We start from the raw sequence: 23430 nt of genomic DNA, 5'->3' as shown, positions 1-23430 counted from the left end.
TGTGGCACCGGGAGTAATCTGGAGATTACTACCTTTGAGGCCCTGCTTTTTAATCTCTTTCCTAGCTCCCTAAAATCTGCCTGCAGGACCTCATCCCTCTTTCACCTATGTCGTTTGTACCGATGTGGATCATGACCTCTGGCTGTTCACCCTCCCCCCTCAGAATGTTCTGCAGCCGTTCAGTGACATCCTTGACCCTGGCACCAGGGAGGCAACATACAATCCTGGAGGCCGCAGAAACATCTGTCTGTTCCTCTAACTATCGAATTCCCTACCATTATTGCTCTTCCACTCTTCTTCCTCCCCACCTGTGCAGCTGAGCCACCCATGGTGCCGTGGACTTGGCTCTGGCTGCACTCTCCAAAGGAACCATCGCCCTCACCAGTATCCAGAACTGAATACTGGTTAGCGAGCGAGATGCACTCAGGGGACTCCTGCACTACCTGCCTGGTCCTCCGTTTCTGTCCGGTGGTCACCCATTCCCTCTCTGCCTGCACACTCTTAAGCTGTGGGGTGACCACCTCTAGAAACGTGCTATCCACGTAACTCTCAGCCTTGCGGATGCACTGCAGTGACTCCAGCCGCCGCTCAAGCTCCGAAACCCGGAGCTCGAGTTGCTGTAGCTGGTGACACTTCCCGCACACGTGATCATCCAGGCCACGAGAAGCATCCAGGACTTCCCACATGGCACAAGATGTGCATTCCATGGGACTGAGCTGCCCTGCCATGCCTTTATGTTACAGACTATTAACTAGAAACTAGAAACACTTACCAGCTACTCACCAATCAGCTCCTTCCCTTGTGCCGAAATCACATTTTAATTCTGACATCACTTTTTCCAATTCTGCATTTGCTGAGTCGCCCCTGCTCAGGTCCGCTGTATCCACTCCTCTCACTGCTCCCCTTGATGCTCCTCTCGTGCTGTTTATAGTGCCGCTCCTTTCACTCTGTTTATAGTGCCGCTCCTTTCACTCTGTTTATAGTGCCGCTCCTTTCACTCTGTTTATAGCACCGCTCCTTTCACTCTGTTTATAGCACCGCTCCTTTCACTCTGTTTATAGCACCGCTCCTTTCACTCTGTTTATAGCACCGCTCCTTTCACTCTGTTTATAGTGCCGCTCCTTTCACTCTGTTTACAGCACCGCTCCTTTCACTCTGTTTATAGCACCGCTCCTTTCACTCTGTTTATTGCGCCGTTCCTCTTGCCACTCCTCGCGCTGCTCCTCTCGCCGACCCTCTCGCGCTGTTTATAGCGCCGCTCCACTCGCTGCTCCTCTCGCCGCTCCTCTCGCGCAGTCTGAGCTTCCATTGTAGCACTCAGATGTTGAGTGGCTTGTGCTTGTGCTGCAATGGAAGCTGAGACTTTGGCCATCAGATGCAGCATGACAGTTGGGTGCACAAGTGCGTTAATGGATCTGCCCAGCACTTCCAAGCTGGAAAGGATGGGCTCCAAGCTCTGCCCAAAGTCCTGTGCAAGGCTGGTGCTGGATCCCTCCATGCTGCTTGACATTACATTCAGGCTTTCTGGCAGGCCTGCCAATGCACCAAGCATTTCATTGGGCATACCAACCAGTGTTCTTCTATAGCCCACCCCATCGAAGTCCTCCTCTGAGTCCTTTGCAGCAGAACTCGTGTGCGACCTCGCCTTCCTGGAGCTGGCAGCTGAGCTACCCTTCCCCCTGCCCTGGCTGTACAGGTCACTCGTGCCTGGTGTCTCACCACATGCAGATCCCGCATCTAACCTATCCTCTACAGTATGTGCAATGTCAGTATATGAGCTGGTGGCTAGGAGTGCAAAATCGAGTTTCAGTGTTTGTTCTTCTTCTTCAGGACTCTCCTCTCTCTCGTGTTCTTTGTCCAATGGCTGTGCAGGCTGCAATTCTTGGGAGTTGGAAATGAGAAAGGCACAAGGGTAGGGTTGTGTGTGAGGAGATGGGGGAAAGCATTAGCTACATGCTCACAACATCTGCAGATTGTAAATCAGAAATGATTGTGGGATGAGGGGGAAGTGGGATGTGAGAAGGAGAATAATGTTTGTGGATACCGGCATCTGGAATTCCTTTAGACCGGCCGCTGGCCAGTGACTCAGCAATGCCCCTGCCAAGAATGGCCAGCACCATCTCCTTCAAGGGATGTGTTGATGCAGGTGAGCCTGTCCTCTGCCAGTTAAGTTCTGCTGCCTGCGTTAATGTGCCACCTTTTTCTGCAAGAGAAAGGGAAGTGTGTCAGTGAGCATGGTGTAATGTGTTTAGATAATGTTCCTGTTGAATAGCTGGCAGTGTGTTCAAGCTGTGAGATGTGGGTGTGAGTCTTGCAGCAGTGGTAAGTGTGTGTGGGTGAGGTGAAGCTATGAATGTGAGATATGAGTCATGTTTGGTGGAGATTGTTGGTAGGTGAGTGATGGGGCTGTGGTGCATTGAACCGTGTGTGAGGCGAGTGGTGCAGATGGTGGTACATGGCATTTGAAGATGAATTCACTGACCTTGACCCTGCGTGTGAGGTCATTAAACTTCTTTCTGCACTGATTCCAGGTCTTTGGGGCTACACTGCTGGCATTGACCACATTGACTATCTGCTTCCACTGCACGCTTGTCTGTTTCCTGGAGGGCTTCCTGGCTCCCTGTGGGAAGAGGAGCTCTCTCCTGAAGTTGACCTCCTGGACCAATGCCTCCAGTGCTGCATTGGAGAATCTCTGCGCCCTTTCTCTGGCCTGTTGAGCCATTACTCAATGCTATTTTTCTGATAGTAGCCTTCACAATCACTTCCACCACCTGTTGCAGGCAGAAGGCACCTCCCCTTTAAGAGGTGCAGACTGGCTTTAAGTTGCGCAGGCTAGCTTTAATTGGAGCTAGTGTTGCACGAACTTGGGCCCCCTGCTGAGCGTTCAGTCAATCAGCAGCGTGTTCAGCACTTAGCTAAATGCTATAATCATGCAAAGTAACAGGCAGCATGAATTTTAAGTGCGCTGGTTCCTATCGCATCGTGTTCCCTGCACCTGCTTTCAGGGGCTACTGAACTTCTCGACCCCTATCTTACACCTATGGCTCTAATTCTGGTCTCCCCTACAAGTTATTATTCATCATAATCAGAAATCATGCAGGATCGACTCCTGGGACCAGAAGACCCCTGTAGGAAACTCTTGGGCCATTAAACAGCATTGGATGCTGAGAGAAATGCTGTGTTAGTTTAATTAACAGTGTACCTGCTGAATTTGGTATCTTGAACTTCACTCTGATTATTACAATTCCTTTCTGGATTAAATAACCTTTGATTGAGAGTAAACATGGGATTCAAAAGTAGCATACTGAAAATGCAGCCTCCCTTTCCATTTATATCTTAGGTAAATGGCTGGAAGTTTGACTGTTTTGATTTCTATGGTCATATGTTTTTTGTTAATTTGGTGCCTCGAGGTTCCTGCTGAATATTCTGTGTGTGTTGTACGATTAAGTGGTTTGCAGTCAGTATTATGTCATTTAACTGTCTTTTACGTTGATCCTGAAGCCAACTTCTAAGTCATCCAGTCTATCTCTGTGAATTCAGTATGTTGGAAACGGGGAATTTTAACTAGGAGCCGTTTTGGGTGGGTGAGGAGGTGAGGTGAGTGCGAAACGCATTTGCTCTCATTAATTTCAGACCTGGGGCATTTTAACTCCTGGGCCTCATTTACAACCACACTGGTTAAAATTGCATGGGCCAGAGGTTGTCCCTTGGCTAGAAGATAAGTGATGGGGAGGGGTTTTGGCAGGGTCTCATGGGTTGGAAGGTTAATACAATTCAACTGTACACAACATTAATATAATTCAATTGACAAAAGCTATGTGACAGGGAAAAAATAGTTTCAATGGCCAACAGTATTCCACGACAGATAATGGAGACATGGTGACAGACCAATTCTCTGAGGTAAAGTCATCATTAAAATGAAACAATGGCAATGAGATACGATCTGCAAGAAATTTGATTGCCCCCAAAATTGAGCACAAGGATCGCAATGCAAAATTAACCCAAGCCTGTTCAAAGTAATTCAGGCAGCACGCTAACTTCGTGCTGCCTGCTGATTAACATGATTATGGCATTCAGCCCAGCGCTGAATGTGCTGCTGAGTGGCTGAATGCTCATCAGGGGGCCCAAGTTCGTACAAGGCTGTCACCAATTGAAGTTAGCCAACACTTCTTAAAGGGAGCCTGCACCTCTTAAAGGGAAGGTGCATTCTGCCTGCAGCAGGTGATTCAACTGGCTGGGGAACAGAATCGGAGCAGAGAAAAGTACTACTGATGGCACAACAGGGGAGAGAGTGTGCTCCAAGGTTCTCTGATGCAGCACTGGAGGACTGGGTGCAGGAGGTGAACATGAGGAAAGAGGCCTGTTTCCACAGGGGGCCAGGAGGCCCTTCAAGCAAATGCGGAAAAGGCATTGGAGCAGATAGCCATCATGGTCAATGCTAGCAGTGTAGCCCCGAGGACCTGGATGCAGTGCAGGAAGAAGTTTAATGACCTCACAAGAGTGGTCAAGGTCAGTTAATTCATCTTCAAATCCCATATCCCACCATCGGCACCACTAGCCTCACACTGCTCAATGCACCATACCCCCATCACTCACCTAACAACAATTTCTGCCAAACACGACTTATACTTCACATCCATAGCTTTAACTCACCCTCACACACCTACCACTGCTGCAAGCCTGACACACACATCTCACAGCTTGTATACATAGTCAGCTATTCAACCATGACAGGCATATCACCCAAACGCATTGCACCACACACACTGATACCCTTCCCTTTCCCTTGCAGGACAAGGAGAACTTTGATGGGGTAGACTATAGAAGAACGCTGATTGGTATGCTCAATGAAATGCTGGGCGCATTGGCAGGCCTGCCAGAAAGCCTGAATGCAATGTCAAGGAGCATGGAGGAATTCAGCTCCAGCCTTGCACAGGACTTTGGGCAGAGCTTGGAGCCCATCCTTTCCAGCTTGGAAGGGCTGGGCAGATCCATTAACGCACTTGTGCACCCAACCATCATGCTGCATCTGATGGCCAAAGTCTCAGCTTCCATTGCAGCACAAGCACGAGCCACCCAACAACTGAGTGCTACAATGGAAGTTCAGACTGCGTGATTTGTGGCAGATTGTGGGCAGACAATGGAGGAAAATAAAGTGGAGCTGCGTGCTGCTGATTCCGCCCAAGTTCAAAACCCTGTTAGAGTTTTACTCCATCCTCAACATGGGCAGCCTGCAGCATCCACCACATTTAAATGAGATTTAACTAAGCCCCTGAAGACCAGCATTGGATTTTGCTCCTCTACTGCCTGTGGACTGCCTCAGAAAAACACCTGTATTACAAAATGCATTGCTAGCTTTGATTGCAAGATGGCAATAGCCAGCCAAGAAGTATTGCTAAATGCCACCTAATTAACAGTGTATTTGGTCAAACTTTGCTGTTGAAGAATATTTTTTATGGATTGGATTCTATCTGCAGCTTGCTAATAGCTTTTACATTGCTGCTGATGCTGTGGAGGATTTTTGGACCTTCAGCCATGAAGCACTCGACACAATGGTGTTTCATTAGTAATTCCTCTGTACCTCTGTTATGAAAAGGAAGAGGAAGTGAAGAAGGGCAGAAGGGTCAGAGGAAGCCATGGCTTCATTTCAGGAAGTGGTCATCCAGGAAAATTTGTTGCTGGCAGCCGTCTATCTGAAGATGTAGTTCGTAAGAGACACCTTGACTGAATAAGATCTATACTAACTGCAAATTCAATCTTGTTTAAATTTGTTCTCAGGATGTGGGTGATGCTTCAAGGCTCAAATTATTGCACATCTTTAGTTGCCCTGAGAAGCTGGTGGTGGGCCTCTCCATTGAACCATTGCAATTCTTGTGGTTATGGTGCTCCCACAATTGTATCTGGTAGGGAATTCCAGTGTTGATAAAGGAATGACAATATATGTCCAAGTCAGGATTGTAGGTCACTCAGAGATGATAGTATTCCTGTTATCTTGCTTTACTTGTCCATCTTGATGTTAGATGTCACAGGGTTGGGAGACGTTATCAAAGTAAGCTTACTTAGTGGCTACATTGCATCCTGTAGATAGTACATACTGCAGCCACAGTATGCAAGTGGTGGAAGTACGATGTAAAGTGAATCGCTTGGTTCTGGATGGTGTCAAGATTCTTGAATGTTGTTATGGTGGCACCCATCCAGGCAAGTAGTTGTTGTTCCATCACCCTCCTGACTTGTGCCTTGATGGTGGTGAGGCTTTAAGGTGTCAGGAGGTGAGCCGCTCATCGCAGAGTACCTGATCTCTGTCACACTGTTATAGCCATAACGTTGATATGACTGGTCCAGTTAAGCATCTGGTCAATGGTGATGGTGATGTTGATGATGGAGTACTCAGCAATGGTGTTACTGTTGAGGATTGTAGATGTTCATTGTCTGCCACTCACATATCGCAAGTATCGTCTGCTACTTGATGCTGTCCAGGTTCTGTTATAGACAGGCAAAGGAATTGTGAATGGAGTTGAACACTATGGAATTCTCAATGAATAGCCCCAGTCCTGACCTTATAATGGAGGAAAGGACATTGATGAAGCAGCTGAAGATGATTAGGCCAAGGATGCTGCCCTGAAAAACATCTGCTGTGATGTCCTGGTGCTAGAATGATTTGTTTCCCACAACTACAATCATATTTCTGTGTGTCTGGTATGAGTTTAGTCACTGGATGGTTTTCTCTTTGACCCCCAATTAATCTCAGTTGACCTTGATGCTGCACTGTTGTCGACTCCTTCCATCACCCTTCTTATGATTGGGAGGAGACTGATGGAGTAGTCATTGGCCAGGTTATGTTTATCCTTTTTTATTGTCGATGGGAGATAGCTGAGGGAGTGCGGTAGGTGGTAATCAGCAGGAGGTTTCCTTGCCCATGCTTAACCTGAAGCCATAAGACTTCATGGGGTCCGGAGTCAATGTTGAGGACTCCCAGGGCCACTCCTTCCCGACTGTATACCACTATGCAGCCACCCCTGGTGGGTCTGTCCTGCTGGTGGGGCAGCAAATACCCAGGGATGGTGATGGAGGTGTCTGGGACATTGGCTGAAAGGTATGATTCTGTGAGTATGACTATGTCAAGCTATTGCTTCACTAGTCTGTGGGGCAGCTCTCCCAATTTTGGCACAAGTCCCCAGATGTTGGTGAGGAGGACTTTGCAGGGTTGACTGGGCTGGGTGTGCCATTGCTGTGTCCGTAACTGGGGCCGATGTCGATGCCGCGTGGTCTGTCCTGTTTCATTCTTATTATTTTGTTTCGTAGTGGTTTCTTACAACTGAGTGGCTTGCTAAGCCAGTTCAGAGGGGAATTAAGAGTCAACCACATTGCTGTGGGTCTGGAGTCTCATATCGGCCAGACCAGGTAAGGACGGCAGATTTCCTTCCCTTAAAGGACATTAGTGAACCAGATGGGTTTTCAATGCTGGAAAGGATGGGCTCCAAGCTGTGCGCAAAGTTGTGTGCAATGTTGGTGCTGGACTCCTCCATGCTCCTTGACATTGCATTCAGCCTTTCTGGCAGGCCTACCAATAAATCAAGCATTTATTGGCATGGGCATCAGTCTTTTCTGTAGGCCGCACATTCAAAGTCCACATCTGAGTCCTGTGCAGCAGAACTTGTTTGCGACCTCGCCCTTCGGGGAGCTGGTACCTGTGCCACCCATTCCCCCTGCCCTGGTGTTAAGCAATCAACTTCCTTTCTCCTCTGGTTCACAACAACACGTTTCGAGTAAGCACGAGACTTCATAGTGGAGTATATGGAACAGACTTTATTGATACACAGAAAGGTGATTGGCCTTTACCTGTATACAGAGAGTGGATATTCGGTTTCTGTATCTTTCAAGTACACTCTGACAAACCGAGACCGGAGAGGCAGCGGACCTGCGAGGGAGCACCAGAGGCGACGGAGGTACTTAAAGAGCAGCCCGAGGTAGCGAGGCCCAGAGCCCCGAGACCAGAGAGGCAGCGGACCTGCGAGGGAGCACCAGAGGCGGCGGAGGTACTTAAAGAGTAGCCCGAGGCAGCGAGGCCCAGAGCCCAAGACTGGAGAGGCAGCGGACCTGCGAGGGAGCACCAGAGGTGGCGGAGGTACTTAAAGAGCAGCCCGAGGTAGCGAGGCCCAGAGCCCCGAGACCAGCGAGGCAGCGGACCTGCGAGGGAGCACCAGAGGCGGCGGAGGTACTTAAAGAGCAGCCCGAGGCAGCGAGGCCCGGAGCCCCAAGACCGGAGAGGCAGCGGACCTGCGAGGGATCACCAGGGGCGGCGGAGGTATTAAAGAGCAGCCCGAGGCAGCGAGGCCCAGAGCCTCGAGACCGGAGAGGCAGCGGACCTGCGAGGGAGCACCAGAGGCATACCAATCCAGGTTCCGGGAGAGAGGTAAAAAGTAATCCAAGTGTGACGTCAGCAGGAAGCAGGTAAGTGATTGGTTGGTGAGTATTTCTCTCTTTTTTAAACTTTAACTCTGTTTTATAGTTTCTAAGGTCTCTCTGGTGTAGCGGGGACTGTTGGTAAACTATTTAACTGTAGTGTAATTAGTGGGATTGATTGATTTAATTTAAACTCAATTAATTAAAGGGTAAGTCATGGCAGGAAAGCCGGGCCCCGTGATCTGCTCCTCCTGCGAGATGTGGGAACTCAGGGACACTCTGTGTCCCTGACAACTACATGTGCAGGAAGTGCACCCAGCTGCAGCTACTGACAGACCGCATTGCGGCGCTGGGGCTGCGATTGGATGCATACTGGAGCATTCATGATGCTCAGGACATCGTGAACAGCACGTTTACGGAGTTGGACACACCGCAGGTAGAGGTTGGACAGGAAGAAAGGGAACAGGTGACCAACAGGCAGAGTACTAGGCGCAGGCAGGTAGTGCAGGGGTCCCCTGTGGCCATCCCCCTCTCCAACAGATATACCACTTTGAGTACTGTTGGGGGGGATGGCTTATCAGAGGAAGGCAGCAGCAGCCAACTTCCTGGCACCAGGGGTGGCTCTGCTGCACAGAATGGAAGGAAAAAGTGTGGTAGAGCTATAGTAATAGGGGATTCAATTGTAAGGGGAGTAGATAGGCGTTTCTGCGGCCGCAAACGAGACTCCAGGATGGTGTGTTGCCTCCCTGGTGCAAGGGTCAAGGATGTCTCCGAGCGGCTGCAGAACATCTTGGAAGGGGAGGGTGAACAGCCAGCTGTCGTGGTGCATATAGGCACCAACGATATAGGTAAAAAGCGGGATGAGGTCCTAAAAGCAGAATATAGGGAGTTAGGAGGTAAATTAAAAAACAGGACCTCAAAGGTAGTAATCTCAGGATTGCTACCAGTGCCACGTGCTAGTCAGAGTAGAAATAGAAGGATACTTCAGGTGAATACGTGGCTAGAGCAATGGTGCCAGGGGGAGGGATTTAAGTTCCTGGGACATTGGAACCGGTTCTGGGGGAGGTGGGACCAGTTCAAACCGGACGGTCTGCACCTGGGCAGGGCTGGAACCGATGTCCTAGGGGGAGTGTTTGCTAGTGCTGTGGGGGAGGGTTTAAACTAAAATGGAAGGGGGTTGGGAACCTGAGCAGGGAGACAGAGGAAAGGAAAACAACGATAAAAGCAAAAGATAGGAAGGAGAAAAACAAAAGTGGCAGTCAGAGAAATCAATGGTTTAAATCAAACGTGGCCACAGTAAATAATAATTCTAATAGGTCTAAGAGCATTAAAAAAACAAGCCTGAAGGCTTTGTGTCTTAATGCGAGGAGCATTTGTAATAAGGTGGATGAATTGGCTGCGCAAATAGAGGTAAACGAATATGATTTGGTTGGGATTACGGAAACGTGGCTCAAGGACGGCCAAAACTGGGAACTCAACATCCAGGGGTATTCGATATTCAGGAAAGATAGGCAAAAAGGAAAGGGAGGAGGGGTAGCATTACTGGTTAAAGAAGGGATTAACACAATTGTAATGAAGGATATTAGCTCTGATGAGCTGGAATCTGTATGGGTAGAATTGAGAAATACTAAGGGGAAAAAAACATTAGTGGGAGTGGTATATAGACCTCCAAACAGTAAGGCGGAGGTTGGGGATGGCATTAAAAGGGAAATTAAAGAAGCGTGCAATAAGGGCACAGAAGTCATCATGGGTGACTTTAATCTACATATAGATTGGGCTAACCAAATTAGTAACAATACTGTGGAGGAGGAATTCCTGGAGTGTTTACGGGATGGTTTCCTGGACCAATATGTCGAGGAACCAACCAGAGATCAGGCCATGTTAGACTGGGTATTATGTAACGAGAAAGGATTATTTAGCAATCTTGTTGTACGAGGCCCCTTGGGTCGGAGCGATCATAATATGATCGAATTCTTCATTAAGATGGAGAATGAAGTAGTTGACTCAGAAACTAGGGTCCTCAATTTAAATAAAGGAAACTACGATGGTCTGAGGAGCGAGTTGCGTAGGATTGATTGGGGAATGGCACTCAAAGGGTTGACGGTGGATAGGCAATGGCAAACATTCAAAGACCGAATGGATGAACTACAGAAGTTGTTCATCCCAGTGTGGCATAAAAATAAAACAAAAAAGGTGACTCAACCGTGGATAACAAGGGAAATTAGGGATAGCATAAGATCCAAGGAGAGGACATACAAATTGGCCAGAAAAAGCAATAATCCTGAGGATTGGGAGCAGTTTAGGATTCAACAAAGGAGGTCAAAGGGATTAATTAAGAAGGGGAAAATAGAATATAAGAGTAAGCTTGCAGGGAACATAAAAACTGACTGTAAAAGCTTTTATAGATATGTAAAGAGGAAAAGATTGGTGAAGTCAAGCGTAGGTCCCTTGCAGTCAGAATCGGGGGAATTTATAATGGGGAGCAAAGAAATGGCAGACCAACTAAATACATATTTTGGTTCTGTCTTCACAAAGGAGGACATAAATAACCTCCCAGAAATACCGCGGAACATAGGGTCTGATGAAAGGATGGAACTGAAAGATATCAGTATTTGTAGGGAAATGGTGTTAGGAAAATTGATGGGACTGAAGGCCGATAAATCCCCAGGGCCTGATAATCTACATCCCAGGGTACTTAAGGAAGTGGCCCTAGAAATAGCAGATGCATTGCTGGTCATCTTCCCGAACTGAATAGACTCTGGAACAGTACCCATGGATTGGAGGGTAGCTAATGTTACCCCACTATTCAAAAAAGGGGGCAGAGAAAAGGCGGGGAATTATAGACCGGTAAGCCTGACATCGGTAGTGGGGAAAATGCTAGAGTCCATTATAAAAGATGTAATAGCAGAGCACTTGGAAAGCAGTGACAGGATCGGACAAAGTCAACATGGATTTAGAAAAGGTAAATCATGCTTGACTAATCTACTGGAATTTTTTGAGGATGTAACTGGTAAAATAGATAAGGGAGAACCAGTGGATGTGGTGTATTTGGACTTTCAGAAGGCTTTCGCTAACGTCCCGCATAAGAGGTTAGCATGCAAAATTAAGGCACATGGGATTGGGGGCAAGGTATTGACTTGGATAGAGAACTGGTTGGCGGACAGAAAGCAAAGAGTTGGAATAAACAGGTCGTTTTCCGAGTGGCAGGCAGTGACTAGTGGGGCACCGCAAGGATCGGTCCTAGGACCCCAGCTGTTCACAATATATATTAATGATCTGGACGAGGGAATTGGATGTAATATCTCCAAATTTGCAGACGACACAAAGCTGGGTGGGAGGGTATGCTGTGAGGAGGATGTCATGAAACTCCAGTACAATTTGGACAGGTTGGGTGATTGGGCAGAAACATGGCAAATGCACTATAATGTGGATAAATGTGAGGTTATCCACTTTGGTGGCAAAAACAGGAAGGCAGATTATTATTTGAATGGCAATAGATTGGGAGAAGGGGAAGTGCAAAGAGACCTAGGTGTTCTTGTGCACCAGTCGCTGAAGGTAAGCATGCAGGTGCAGCAGGCGGTTAAGAAGGCAAATGGTATGTTGGCCTTCGTAGCAAGAGGGTTCGAGTACAAGAACAACGATGTCTTGCTGCAGTTGTACAGGGCCTTGGTGAGACCGCACCTTGAGTATTGTGTGCAGTTTTGGTCACCTTACCTGAGGAAGGACGTTCTTGCCATGGAGGGAGTGCAGCGAAGATTCACCAGGCTGATACCTGGGATGGCAGGAATGACGTACGAGGAGAGATTGTGTCAATTGGGCTTATACTCACTGGAGTTTAGAAGATTGAGAGGTGATCTGATCGAAACCTATAAAATTCTGTCAGGTCTGGACAGACTAGATGCAGAAAGGATGTTTCTGATGGCCGGGGAGTCCAGAACCAGGGGTCATAGTCTAAGGATAAGGGGTAAGCCATTTAGGACTGAAATGAGGAGGAATTTCTTCACCCAGAGAGTGGTGAACCTGTGGAATTCTCTGCCACAGAGGGTGGTGGAGGCCAGTTCATTAAATATATTCAAGAAAGAGTTGGATATATTTCTTGAGGCTAAAGGGATCAAGGGATATGGGGAGAAGGCAGGGACAGGGTACTGAATTTGGATGATCAGCCATGATCTCATTGAATGGCGGAGCAGGCTCGAAGGGCCGAATGGCCTACTCCTGCTCCTATCTTCTATGTTTCTATGTTATTGAAAGCCGTGCTCCTTCACAGACCGTATTTTGACTACATCAAAGGAAAATGTCAAAGATAAGCCTGTATGATGTATCTATTTCCCAAATACTTTTGAAACAGACTATCTGTGTAAACAGTTTGCAGTTGTTTACCTCAGAACCACTTCCTTTAAATAGTCTTACTCTACCTACTGTTATCTTTAGCAGATGGACTTCCTACCCCGTTTTATTACCATAAAACGAAAGTTACATTTTTTTATCTACACTTATTTCTTTACACAAGCATTTTACATATCAGAAGACAAGCCATGCTTTCCCCTGGTGACACTTCAATGTCATCCTGTGTTTACATCTTGGAAATCCTGTTGCTTTAAGATACAAAGAAGTTTGACTATTAACAACAACAGCGTGTATTTATATAGCACCTTTAAAATAGTAAAATATCCCAAGGTGCTTCACAGGAGTGTTATAAGACAAATATTTGGCATCCGAGCCACATAAGAAGAAATTAGGGCAGATGACCAAAAACTTGGTCAAAAAGGTAGGTTTTAAGGAGCATCTTAAAGGAGGAAAGAGAGTTGGAGAGGCAGTTCTAAAGCTTAGGGCTAGGCGGCTGAAGGCACAGCCACCAATGATTGAGTGATTATAATCAGGGATGTTCAAGAGGGCAGAATTTGAGGAGCGCAAATATCTTGGGGGAGGGGGTGGTTGTGGGGCTGAAGATGATTACAGAGATAGGGAGGGGCGAGGCCATGGAGGGATTTGATAATATGGATGAAAATTTGGAAATTGATGCGTTGCTTAACCAGGAACCAATGGAGTTCAGCAAGCACAGGGGTGATGGGTGAACGGGACTTGGTGCATGTTAGGACATGGGCAGCCGAGTTTTGGATGACCTCAAGTTAACGTAGGGTAGAATGTGGAGGGCCAGCCAGGAGTGTATTGGAATAGTCAAGTCTAGAGGTAACAAAGGCATGGATGAGGGTTTCAGCAGCAGATGAGCTGAGCTGGGGCAGAGACAGGCAATGTTATGGAGGTAGAAATAGGTGGTCTTAGTTATGCTGTGCATATGTGGTTGGAAGCTCATTTCAGGGTCAAATATGCCACCAAGGTTTTGCCTCAGACAGATGCTAGGGAGAGGGATGGAGTTGGTGGCTAGGGAACGAAGTTTGTGGTGTGGATCAAAGACAATGGCTTCAGTCGTACCAATATTGAATTGGAGAAAATTTTTGCTCATCCAGTACTGGATGTTGGACAAGCAAACTGACAATTTAGAGACCGTGGAGGGGTCGAGAGAAGTGATGGTGAGGTAGAGCTGGGTGTCGTCATGGTACACGCGGAAACTGACAACGTGTTTTCCGATGATGTCACCAAGGTGCAGAATGTAAATGAGAAATAAGAGGGGGCCAAGGATAGATACTTGGGGGACACCAGAGGTAATGATGCGTGTGTGGAAAGAGAAGCCATTGCAGGTGATTTCCTGGGTATGATTAGATAGACAAGAGTGGAACCAGGCAAGTGCAGTCCCAGCTGGAGGAGGGTGGAGAGGCATTGGAGGAGGATGGAGTGGTCAACCATGTCAAAGGCTGCAGATAGGTCGAGAAGGATGAGGAGGGATAGTTTACCTTTGTCAAATCACAAAGGATGTCATTTGTGACTTTAACATTTCGGTACTGTGGCAGGGCAGAAACCGGATTGGAGGGATTTAAATATGGAGTTCCGGGAAAAATGGGCATGGATTTGGGAGGCAACAACAGGCTCAGGACTTTGGAGAGGAAAGAGAGTCTAGAGATGGGGTGGTAGTTTGCAAGGACGGAGGGGCCAAGGGTTGTTTTTTTGAGGAGAGGGGTGATGACAGCAGGTTTGAAGGAGAGGGGGACAGTACCTGAAGAGAGCGAACCGTTAACAATGTCAACTAACATGGGAGCCAGAAAACACAGTTGGGGTGGTCAGCAGTTTAGTTGGAATAGGGTTGAAGGAGCAGGAAGTGGGTCTCATGGACAAGATGAGTGCGGAGAGGTCAAGAGGGGAGGAGATCGGAGAGAAACTGGAGAAAAATGCGAGTTCAGGGCTAGGGCAGGGGGTAACCTTCGAGGAAGTTTGGCTCGATGGGCTAAGGGAAGGAAGGAAAGTGGTAGAGGCAGCTGATTGGATGGTCTCAATCTTAGAGACAAAGAAGTCCATGAACACCTCACACTTGTTGTTGGAGGTGAGTGTGGAGGAGACAAGGGGGTGGGGTTTAAGATGACAGTAAGCAGTAGAGAATAGAAACCAGGGGTTATCTTTGCATTCCAGAATGATCCTGGAATAGTGAGCAGTTTTGGCAGACAAGAGCAAGACCCGATAATGCTTTATGTGGTCCAGCCAGATCTGGCGGTGAATGGCTAAACCAGTTCAAGCCTGCACCTCTTGGACTTGAGGGACGAAGATGAGGGCCGTACCGGGGGGAATGGCCAGGGTGAAAGAGAGTAATGGTTTTAATAGCGACTAGGGCATCAAAGGTGGTGGTGAGGGTATGGTTGAGCAGATTGGTAGCTGCAGAAATGTCGTGGTGAATGCAGGGCCAAAGGCTGGACAGTTGGGATTTCATAAGTGCTGTTGTAAGAGAGTTGGGAGAGAGTTTTTACCAAAGGAAATAGGGTTGGGTGGGGGAAGGGGGATGTGAGTGGAGATCAATACAACGAAGTGGTCAGTGATGGCCTTATCTGTGATTGACTCGGTGGGAGTAGCGAGGCCATGACAGATGGCAAGGCCAAGGGGTGGCCGTGAATATGGGTTGGGAAGTTCACATGGAGGGAGAGATTAAGGGAGGATAGGAAGGTAGTGAACTCAGAGGGGAGAGAGCATGATGAATTGAGATGGAGGTTGAAATCACCGAGGATGAGAAGTTGCTCGGTGCAGAGGCTGAGGGAGGAAAGAAGTGAAGATATCTCAGTGATAAACTTTTTATGGTACTTGGGTGAGTACTTAACCCTTAACTCCCCAAGATGGCCAATATACAGCTTTATCCAACATATCACCATTTTGTATTTCTTCTTCGAATGCATGCTCATATAATGAGGTAGATTGTTTATACTGTATACTCCTAGTCCATAGGTGCTGAACAGTGTTTTAAACTTTCATCTGTCATTCATGATTTCCAAAGGTACGTCCCCTTTTCAACATCAGCATTACATCATAATACATTGTACAGAACACTACAGTTTACCACATGATCAAGTAATTATAGACTTAAAAGATTCTCCAGCTCTCCTTTTACATTATGCATTGTGTGGATATTCTCACTAATTATCATCAGTTATTCCAATTTCCTTGTGATCTCCACCCTGAATTTTAGAAATCCAAATTCTATGCCCCTCTTTACTTTAATTTCAATCGCTCTGATAGGTACCAGTGTGTTTAACTCTATATTTTTCAGGTCGGTTCGTTATGAAGTATATCTCAGTGCCTTCTCTCCTGAGCCACATGTCGTGATGTTGTCAAATGACTGAGCATGTCTGAGACCCGTTCTTCAGTGCATCTTCACCATGCATTTGTGCATGCTAGTTGCCTCATGTGCAACATATCACATTTGCTATCCCAGTATAGCTCTCCAGGATGTTCGACACCTGGCTGCAGCTCCCTCGTGCCCAGTGACCCACCACATGCAGTTCCTGCCTCTATGCTACCCTCTAAATTATGCACATTGCAGTATCTGAGCTTGTGGCTGTGAGTGTTAGATTGAGTGATGGTGTTTCTTCTTCATCGGTGTCTTCTTCCTCTTCCACCGCTGCCTGCCCAGGTTGAAGTTCTTGGGTGTCTGAAAGGAGAATGGCACAAGGGTAGAGTTGTGATGAGGGGAGAGGGGGAAAGCAAGAGGTACATGCTTACATGATGTACAGCTTGTAAATCAGAAGACATTGTGGGATGAGGGGTAAGTGAGATGTGAGAAGGAGGATTATGTATGAGCATACCGTCATCTTCAATGATTTCAGCCCCACCGCTGGCCACTGGCTCAGTCATGGCCACTCTAATAATGCCAAGCACCATCTTCTCCATCTGGGTTAGGATATGCAGGCATGCCTGTCCCCCTCCGGTTAGCTGCTGCTGCCTGCGGTTATGTGCCACCTTCTCCTGCAAAAGAGGGGGAAGTGTGTCAGTGAGTGTGGTGCAATGTGTTTGGTTGATGTGGCTGTCATGGTTAAATAGCTGGCAGTGTGTGCAAGCTGTGAGATGTGGCTGTGAGGTTTGCAGCAGTAGTAAGTGTTTGAGGTGGAGCATGTAATTGTTAGGTCTGAGTCGCGATTGATAGAGATTGTTGGTAGGTGAGTGATGGGGTGCAGTGCATTCAGCAGTGTGTGATACTAGTGGTGCAGTTCCTGGGATATGGCATTTGAAGATGACCTTGACCACTCGTGTGAGGTCATTGAACTTCTTTTAGCATTACATTCATGTCCTCGGGGTAACACTGCTGGCATTTACCTCCACTGATATCTGCTCCCACTGCCTTCGCAGTGTCTGTCTGGAGGGTCTCCTGGCCCTCTATGTATACAGGACCTCTCTCCTGTCCATTTCCTGCAGTAAGGCCACCAATGCTGCATCGGAAAGCCTTGGAGCCCTCCCTTTGGCATGTTATGCCATTCCTGTGTTTCCCAAGTGAAACTCCCTTCTGCAATGACTTGCTGCCTCTGCTCTTGTCAAACTCCACCTCCCCTTTAAGAGGTGCAGTCTGGCTTTAAGAACTGCAGGCTAGCTTTAATTGGCGCTAGCCTCACACAAACTTAGGCCCCCCGCTGAACGTGCAGCCACTCAGCAGAGCGATCAGTGCTGGGCTGCACACTGCAATCATGTAAATTACCAGGCAGCTCATAGTTTGCGTACTACCTGCGTCGGAATGAACAGGCATGGTTTGATCGTGAATTGCGATCCCCGTGCCCAATTTTGGTGGCAATCAAATTTTTAGCCCTCAATGTTTGACAAGGTAACTAATTTGTGCTCTTCTATTCTATGTTGTACCAGCAATATATGCAGTCACATTCATTATATTCATTACCTTACACTATAGTACATAAATACTGAGGTGGTCGATTTGAATAATAGCAACTAGATTCCAGTCCGTGTCATTTGTATTTCCAGTGACCATTTCAGAAACTTATTTGTAGGAATTGCTACCATCACATCTGAGTGGAAACTTTAGCCCATTACTGACTTGCTGATATTTAAAAATCTTTAACAACTGCAATGCAGGTTCTACTTTGCGTTGTAAACAAAAGAAAAAACTCATTTATATAGCGCTTTTCATGATCTCAGCATGTTCCAAAGCACTTCACAGCCAATGAAGAACTTTTGAAGAGTAGTCACTATTGTAGTATTGCAGCATATGTGCGCACACCAAGGACCACAAACAGCAATAGGATAAATCTATTTTAGTCATGTTGGTTGAGGAATAAATGTTTGCCAAGATAATTGGAAAATTCCCAAACTCTTCTTTGAATATGCCATGGGATATTTTGGTGCTAATGAAAAGGCAGATGGGGATTCGGTTTAACATTTCATTTGAAAGACAGCACCTCTGACAGTGCAGCACTCACTAACTACATAAAAGTTTGATGCAAAAGTTCTGCATTTGTCCACACAGATTTTTCTAGTTCCTTTAGTTTCATTTTTGTAAATTATCTTGAGATTATGAGATGTCTGTATGTCTGTTTAGTCAAGGTTCTGGAAGTGTTGTGAAATTAAGTTGCTTTGTTTTGTTTTCTTCTTTAATTGTAGGTAAACAGCAGGGACAGCTAATAAAAAGATCTCTGGCCGAGATTAGTTCTGTAACATGCGTAAAGTTTTACTATAGGCGACAAAATGAACCCGCCTATATTTCTGTTCAATCAGAATCAGGGTGAGTAGTAAAATGCAGGTATGTAGTTAGCTTGTTAACAAAGTCAGTGAACTATTATATATACCTGATAGGATGGTATATGTGTTCCTGCTCTCTCTACAGTCTAGCCATAAAGCAGAGCTAGGTTAAGTCAGGGTGAAATAAAACTGCACAGATGCAATTTACTTGCTGATGCCCAGTGCATTAGTGCCTCCTTTCAACAGGCAAATCAAATACCAAGTGATCTGGATAATTTGGAAGGGTGGGTACATGAGTGATAAATGCATTTTAATGTGGATAAATGAAAAGTAACGAGACTAAGGAAGGGAAATAAATAGTGGGAATTTTAATTAAATGACATTAGGCTGCAAGACATAGCACCATGGAATGATCTGAGGGACCAACAACACATTGCGTGGCAGAAATAACGAAACCTAACCAAGTTTTGGGATGTATAGCCAGAGGGATAGAGCACAAATCCTAGAAGGTGATAAAGGGGGTAATATTAACATTGTGCGGTAGTGTAAAACAGGTGATTGTGAAACGGCAGCCTGTTTTACATCTCCTTCAATTTGTCCTTTGAGCCATGGTCAAATGACTGGTTCAACTGAAGTCAATCGAAATAAAAATCAGGAGATTCTACCCCAATGAGTCAGCCAAAACTGCTACACTTAGATTACTGTTTATAATTCTGGTTGCCATTCTACGGCATGAATATCCAGGCATTGTAGGCAGTGCAGAAAAAGGCAACCAAGCTGATACCTAGCTTTAGGAATCTGGGCTATGAGATGAAATTAAAGAGCATTGGCTTTTTTACTTCTTTGTTGGACTTCTCTGTCACTAAGGGGGCGATTCTGCCAGCCCTGGAAAGGGGGATGATGTAATAAAACTCACTACGCACTTGGTTTGAGCATAAAGCAAGGCTTTAATCAACTTGTTTCAGAACATGGAGGTCTAGTTGTACTTCACTAGTTCCTTGTCTTACAAAATGTCCCTTGAAAGCTGGGCCCACGCCCGAGTATTTATACTCCTTGGACGGCGCCACCAGCTGACCATCCAGCGTTACTTCATGAGTATTTTCTTGATGAATGATGAGATTTATAACATTCTTCCTGCCTAAAAGATTTGGAAGTCTGACGGCTTCCTCTTAACGGATTAGGCGGACCATGAATAGCCGCAGTCTTTTAGATTTTTGTTTATGGCTAGAAGGTACGTTTGGTGGCATAGTGGTTAGCACTGTTGCCTCACAGCGCCAGGGACCCGGGTTCGAATCTGGCCTCGGGTGACTGTCTGTGTGGAGTTTGCACATTCTCCCCGTGTTTGTGTGGGTTTCCTCCGGGTGCTCCGGTTTCCTCCCACAGTCCAAAGATGTGCGGGTTAGGTTGATTGGCCATGATAAAAATTGACCCTTAGTGTTAGGGGGGATTAAATACGTGGGGTTACGGGGTTACGGGGATAGGGCTTGGGTGGGATGGCTGTCGGTGTAGGGACCGGGTGCTAGGGTTTGGATGATCAGCCATGATCTCGTTGAATGGCGGAGCAGGCTCGAAGGGCCGAATGGCCTACTCCTGCTCCTATCTTCTATGTTTCTATGTTTCTATGTTTCCCCGGACCGTGTCTTGGTCCCTGGGCCGCTTGATCCGTACCGGCGGATCGATAGGGCCCGTGTTGCTCTGATCGACCCGAGGGAGGCTGGGGAGATCGTGACTCCGGGTGCGGGTCCCCACAGGCGCAGAACTGGCTTCATCCTGTTGGATCCGGTGGGGCAGCGGGCAGATCTCTCGATGCCCCCGGTAGGGCGTCATCTTCGGGGGAGCGCAGAGTGTTGGCATCATCCCCGTGGGTCTCTCTATTGGTTGGGTCCGTGGAACCGGCCGGACAGGGAGCCAGGTCCCGGAGCGAAACGGTCGACTCCCGGCCATCAGGGTGCTGCACGTGCGTGTACATGGGGTTGACGTCCGTGAGTTCTACCTCGTCGACGAGAGGATCGTTCTTAGATGATCGGACGAATCTTCGGAGCAGCATGGGGCCGGGAGCTGCCTACCATGACGGTAGAGATGTCCCATGGGTGGAGCGATGCTGGAAGCTGAAGAATCGCTCGTGAGGTGTGACAATGGTAGACGTAGAAAGGAGAGAGCTGATGGAATGCAAAACGTCAGGGAGCATAGTTTCCCACTGCTGGTCTGGTAGGTTGCGTGGCCTCAGCGCAAGATGAACAGCGTTCCAAATGATAGCATTGTATCTCTCAACCTGTCCGTTACCAATGGGATGGTACGGTGTCGTTTTACTTGTGGCGATTCCCTGTTGGGAGAGATAACTTTTGAGTTCACTTGACATGAAGGAGGGACCCCGATCAGCGTGGATTAAATTGGCCGTACCGCAAAGGGAAAAAACTTGATCAAGGCATTTGATCACTGTGGAAGTAAGCATATTGGGACAGGGGAAAGCAAAGGGAAAGCATGAATATTCATCCACCATAGTCAGTAAGTAGGTGTTTTGCGTTGCGGAAGGCAATGGCCCTTTAAAGTCAATGCTGAGTCGCTGCATAGGCTGCATAGTGTGTATGAGCGAGCCATCCGATGGATGGAAGAATTGCGGTTTTAAGTCTGCACAAATTCTACAGGAGGAGCACGTTCTTTTCACATCTTCCATAGAAAATGGGAGATTTTTAGATCGCACAAAGTGCAACATACGGGTAACGCCAGGATGGCATAAGTCAGTGTGAAGATCCACAAGAGTCGAAGTTGAAATAGAAGAGCAGAATGCTGTGTGAGGGTATCCGGGGCCACATTCTCTTTGCCGGGTCGATAATGTATGGTATATCCAAAGGCGGCTAATCCCATCCTCCAGAGTTGTATTTTGTTATTCTTGATCTTAGTGCGTTTCCGGTTATCCAGCATAAAGGCCACGGAGCGCTGATCGGTTATAAGTGTGAAATGGCGACGAGCGAGAAAATGACTCCATTTACGTACCGCTTCGATGATGGCCGCAGCCTCCTTCTCGACAGGAGGATAATGGAGCTCGCTACCCTGCAAAGTTCTGGACAGAAATGCAACGGGTCGACCACCTTGATTCAAGATAGCAGAGATCGCCACATCCGATACATCGCACTCGACCACGAAAGGAAGATTTTCATCAATGGAACAAAGCGTGGCTTTTTCCAGTTGTCGCTTAAGGAGGTTGAAAGCTGAAATAGCCGTTGCCTCCAATGGAAATGACTTTGCGTGAAGCAGGGGCTGGATCTTGTCGGAGAAGTGGGGTATCCATTTCGCATAATAGGCGAACATGCCGAGTGCCCGACGAAGAGAGCCGAGATTCGTAGGGGGAGGGAGCTCCTGAAGCGGACGAAGTCGCTCCGGATCCGGTTTGATGACACCGTTGCCCACCCAGTAGCCAAGGATGTTGACTGATGGTACTGATTTCACAGATTTGGACTCATTGAAGGTTAAGTTGTGACAACGGAGAGTGTCAAAAAATTTCTGTAGGTTGGCATTATGCTCCTTCTGGTCATGACCAGCATTGGTGATATTATCCAGATATGGAAAAGTGTCCGTTAAGTTCTCCTGTTTGACTAGGCTATCCATTGCCCGTTGAAAGATGGCCACCCCATTGGTGACCCCAAATGGAAAGCGACAAAACTGGTAAAGCCGACCATTGGCCTCAAAGGCTGTATACTTTTTGTCAGAGTCCTTTAATGGTACTTGATGATATGCGCTCTTTCAATCAAAAGTTGAAACTACCTTGTAGTTGGCAAGGTTATTGACCATGTCATCGATGCGTGGTAGTGGGTAGGCATCCAGGTCGGTATACTGGTTAATAGTTTGCAAGTAATCGATGCAAAGACGTTTCTTGTGTTGCTTCAGAGGATTTTTAACAACGACGACTTGAGTCCACCAGGAAGATGAACATGGCTCAATGATACCGTCAGCTAGAAGGCGAGAGATTTCTGCCTCGATAAAGGATCGATCATCTTGGCTGAAACGTTGTGATTTAGTGACTATGGGCTTACATCGGGAGGAAAGATTGACAAACAAGGAGGGCTCGTCGAGCGAAACCGGTGAAAGCGCACAAAACGGTACTTTGGAAATAGTAAGCTCTGGCTTTGACCCTCCAAACTCGAAAGTGAGTCTTTTGTGTTGTTTGTGGAAATCCTGTCCCAGGAGCACATCACTGCATAGGTTCTTGAGCACCCCGAGCCGGGTAGAGAAATAAGTGTGGCCATTGAGAATAAGGTCGACAAGACAAAAGCTGGAAGAATTGGTGGTCAGTGTCGTCAAAGCCATTGCAATTTCCCTGTCCGAGGGGTAAATAAGCAGTTTTAACTTACTGAAAGCCCGCTCACTAATGAAGCTGTCAGAGCTGCATGAGTAGATTAGTGCACTCAAAATGTGTCCATTTACCGAAACCTTCGTGGCTGCATGGGACAGACTTTAGGGAAAAACAGCTGTGAAGGGAGGAGGGGCAGTTTTACCCTTGACAGCTGTAACCTTAGTAGTGGTTCCTGGGGGAGGAGCAGTTTTATAGATTGTAGTTGTAACCTTAGTAGTGGCTCTTGGGGGAGGAGCAGTTTTATAGATAGTAGCTGCAAAACTAACAGGGGCTCTTGACCGGTATACCTTAGAAAAGTGGCCTTTCTTACTAACAGCGGCTCTTGACTGGCATACCTTAGAAAAGTGACCTTTCTTGCTGCAATGATTGCAGGTTGGGTTATGAGCAGGACAGAATTTCCTACAATGGAATGCACCTCCACAGAAGAAACACTTCCTTCCAGATTGCCAAGATGCCGCTAGGGCGGGGTCGTCATCAGTGAAGGCTTCTAGGGTAGGGTTGTCATCCGCTAAGTTAGAGTCATCATCGGTGAGGGCTTCCGCCTGAGACCTATCGAAGGAGTCATTAAAAGTGATAGCATCAGCCCGTGCACGAGGTGAAAGATAGGTATCTGCATTCCT

General features: G+C 47.1%; 1 protein-coding gene across 1 annotated transcript in view; it reads left to right on the top strand.

The window, feature by feature from the left end:
* Positions 1-23430, top strand: part of LOC147106569 (astacin-like metalloendopeptidase) — a 512506-nt gene that overhangs the window by 243606 nt on the left and 245470 nt on the right. Inside the window, exon 6 of the mRNA XM_086007520.1 lies at positions 18382-18502. Coding sequence (XP_085863646.1) covers positions 18382-18502 — 121 coding nt within the window. The remainder of the gene's footprint in view (positions 1-18381; positions 18503-23430) is intronic.

The sequence above is a fragment of the Somniosus microcephalus genome, chromosome 15 (assembly GCF_052327205.1).
Source record: "Somniosus microcephalus isolate GS21.2 chromosome 15, FLI_Smic_1.0, whole genome shotgun sequence".
NCBI classification, from domain to species: Eukaryota; Metazoa; Chordata; class Chondrichthyes; order Squaliformes; family Somniosidae; genus Somniosus; species Somniosus microcephalus.
Note: the sequence above shows the minus strand (reverse complement) of the source record. Positions and strands in the feature narration are given on the sequence as shown.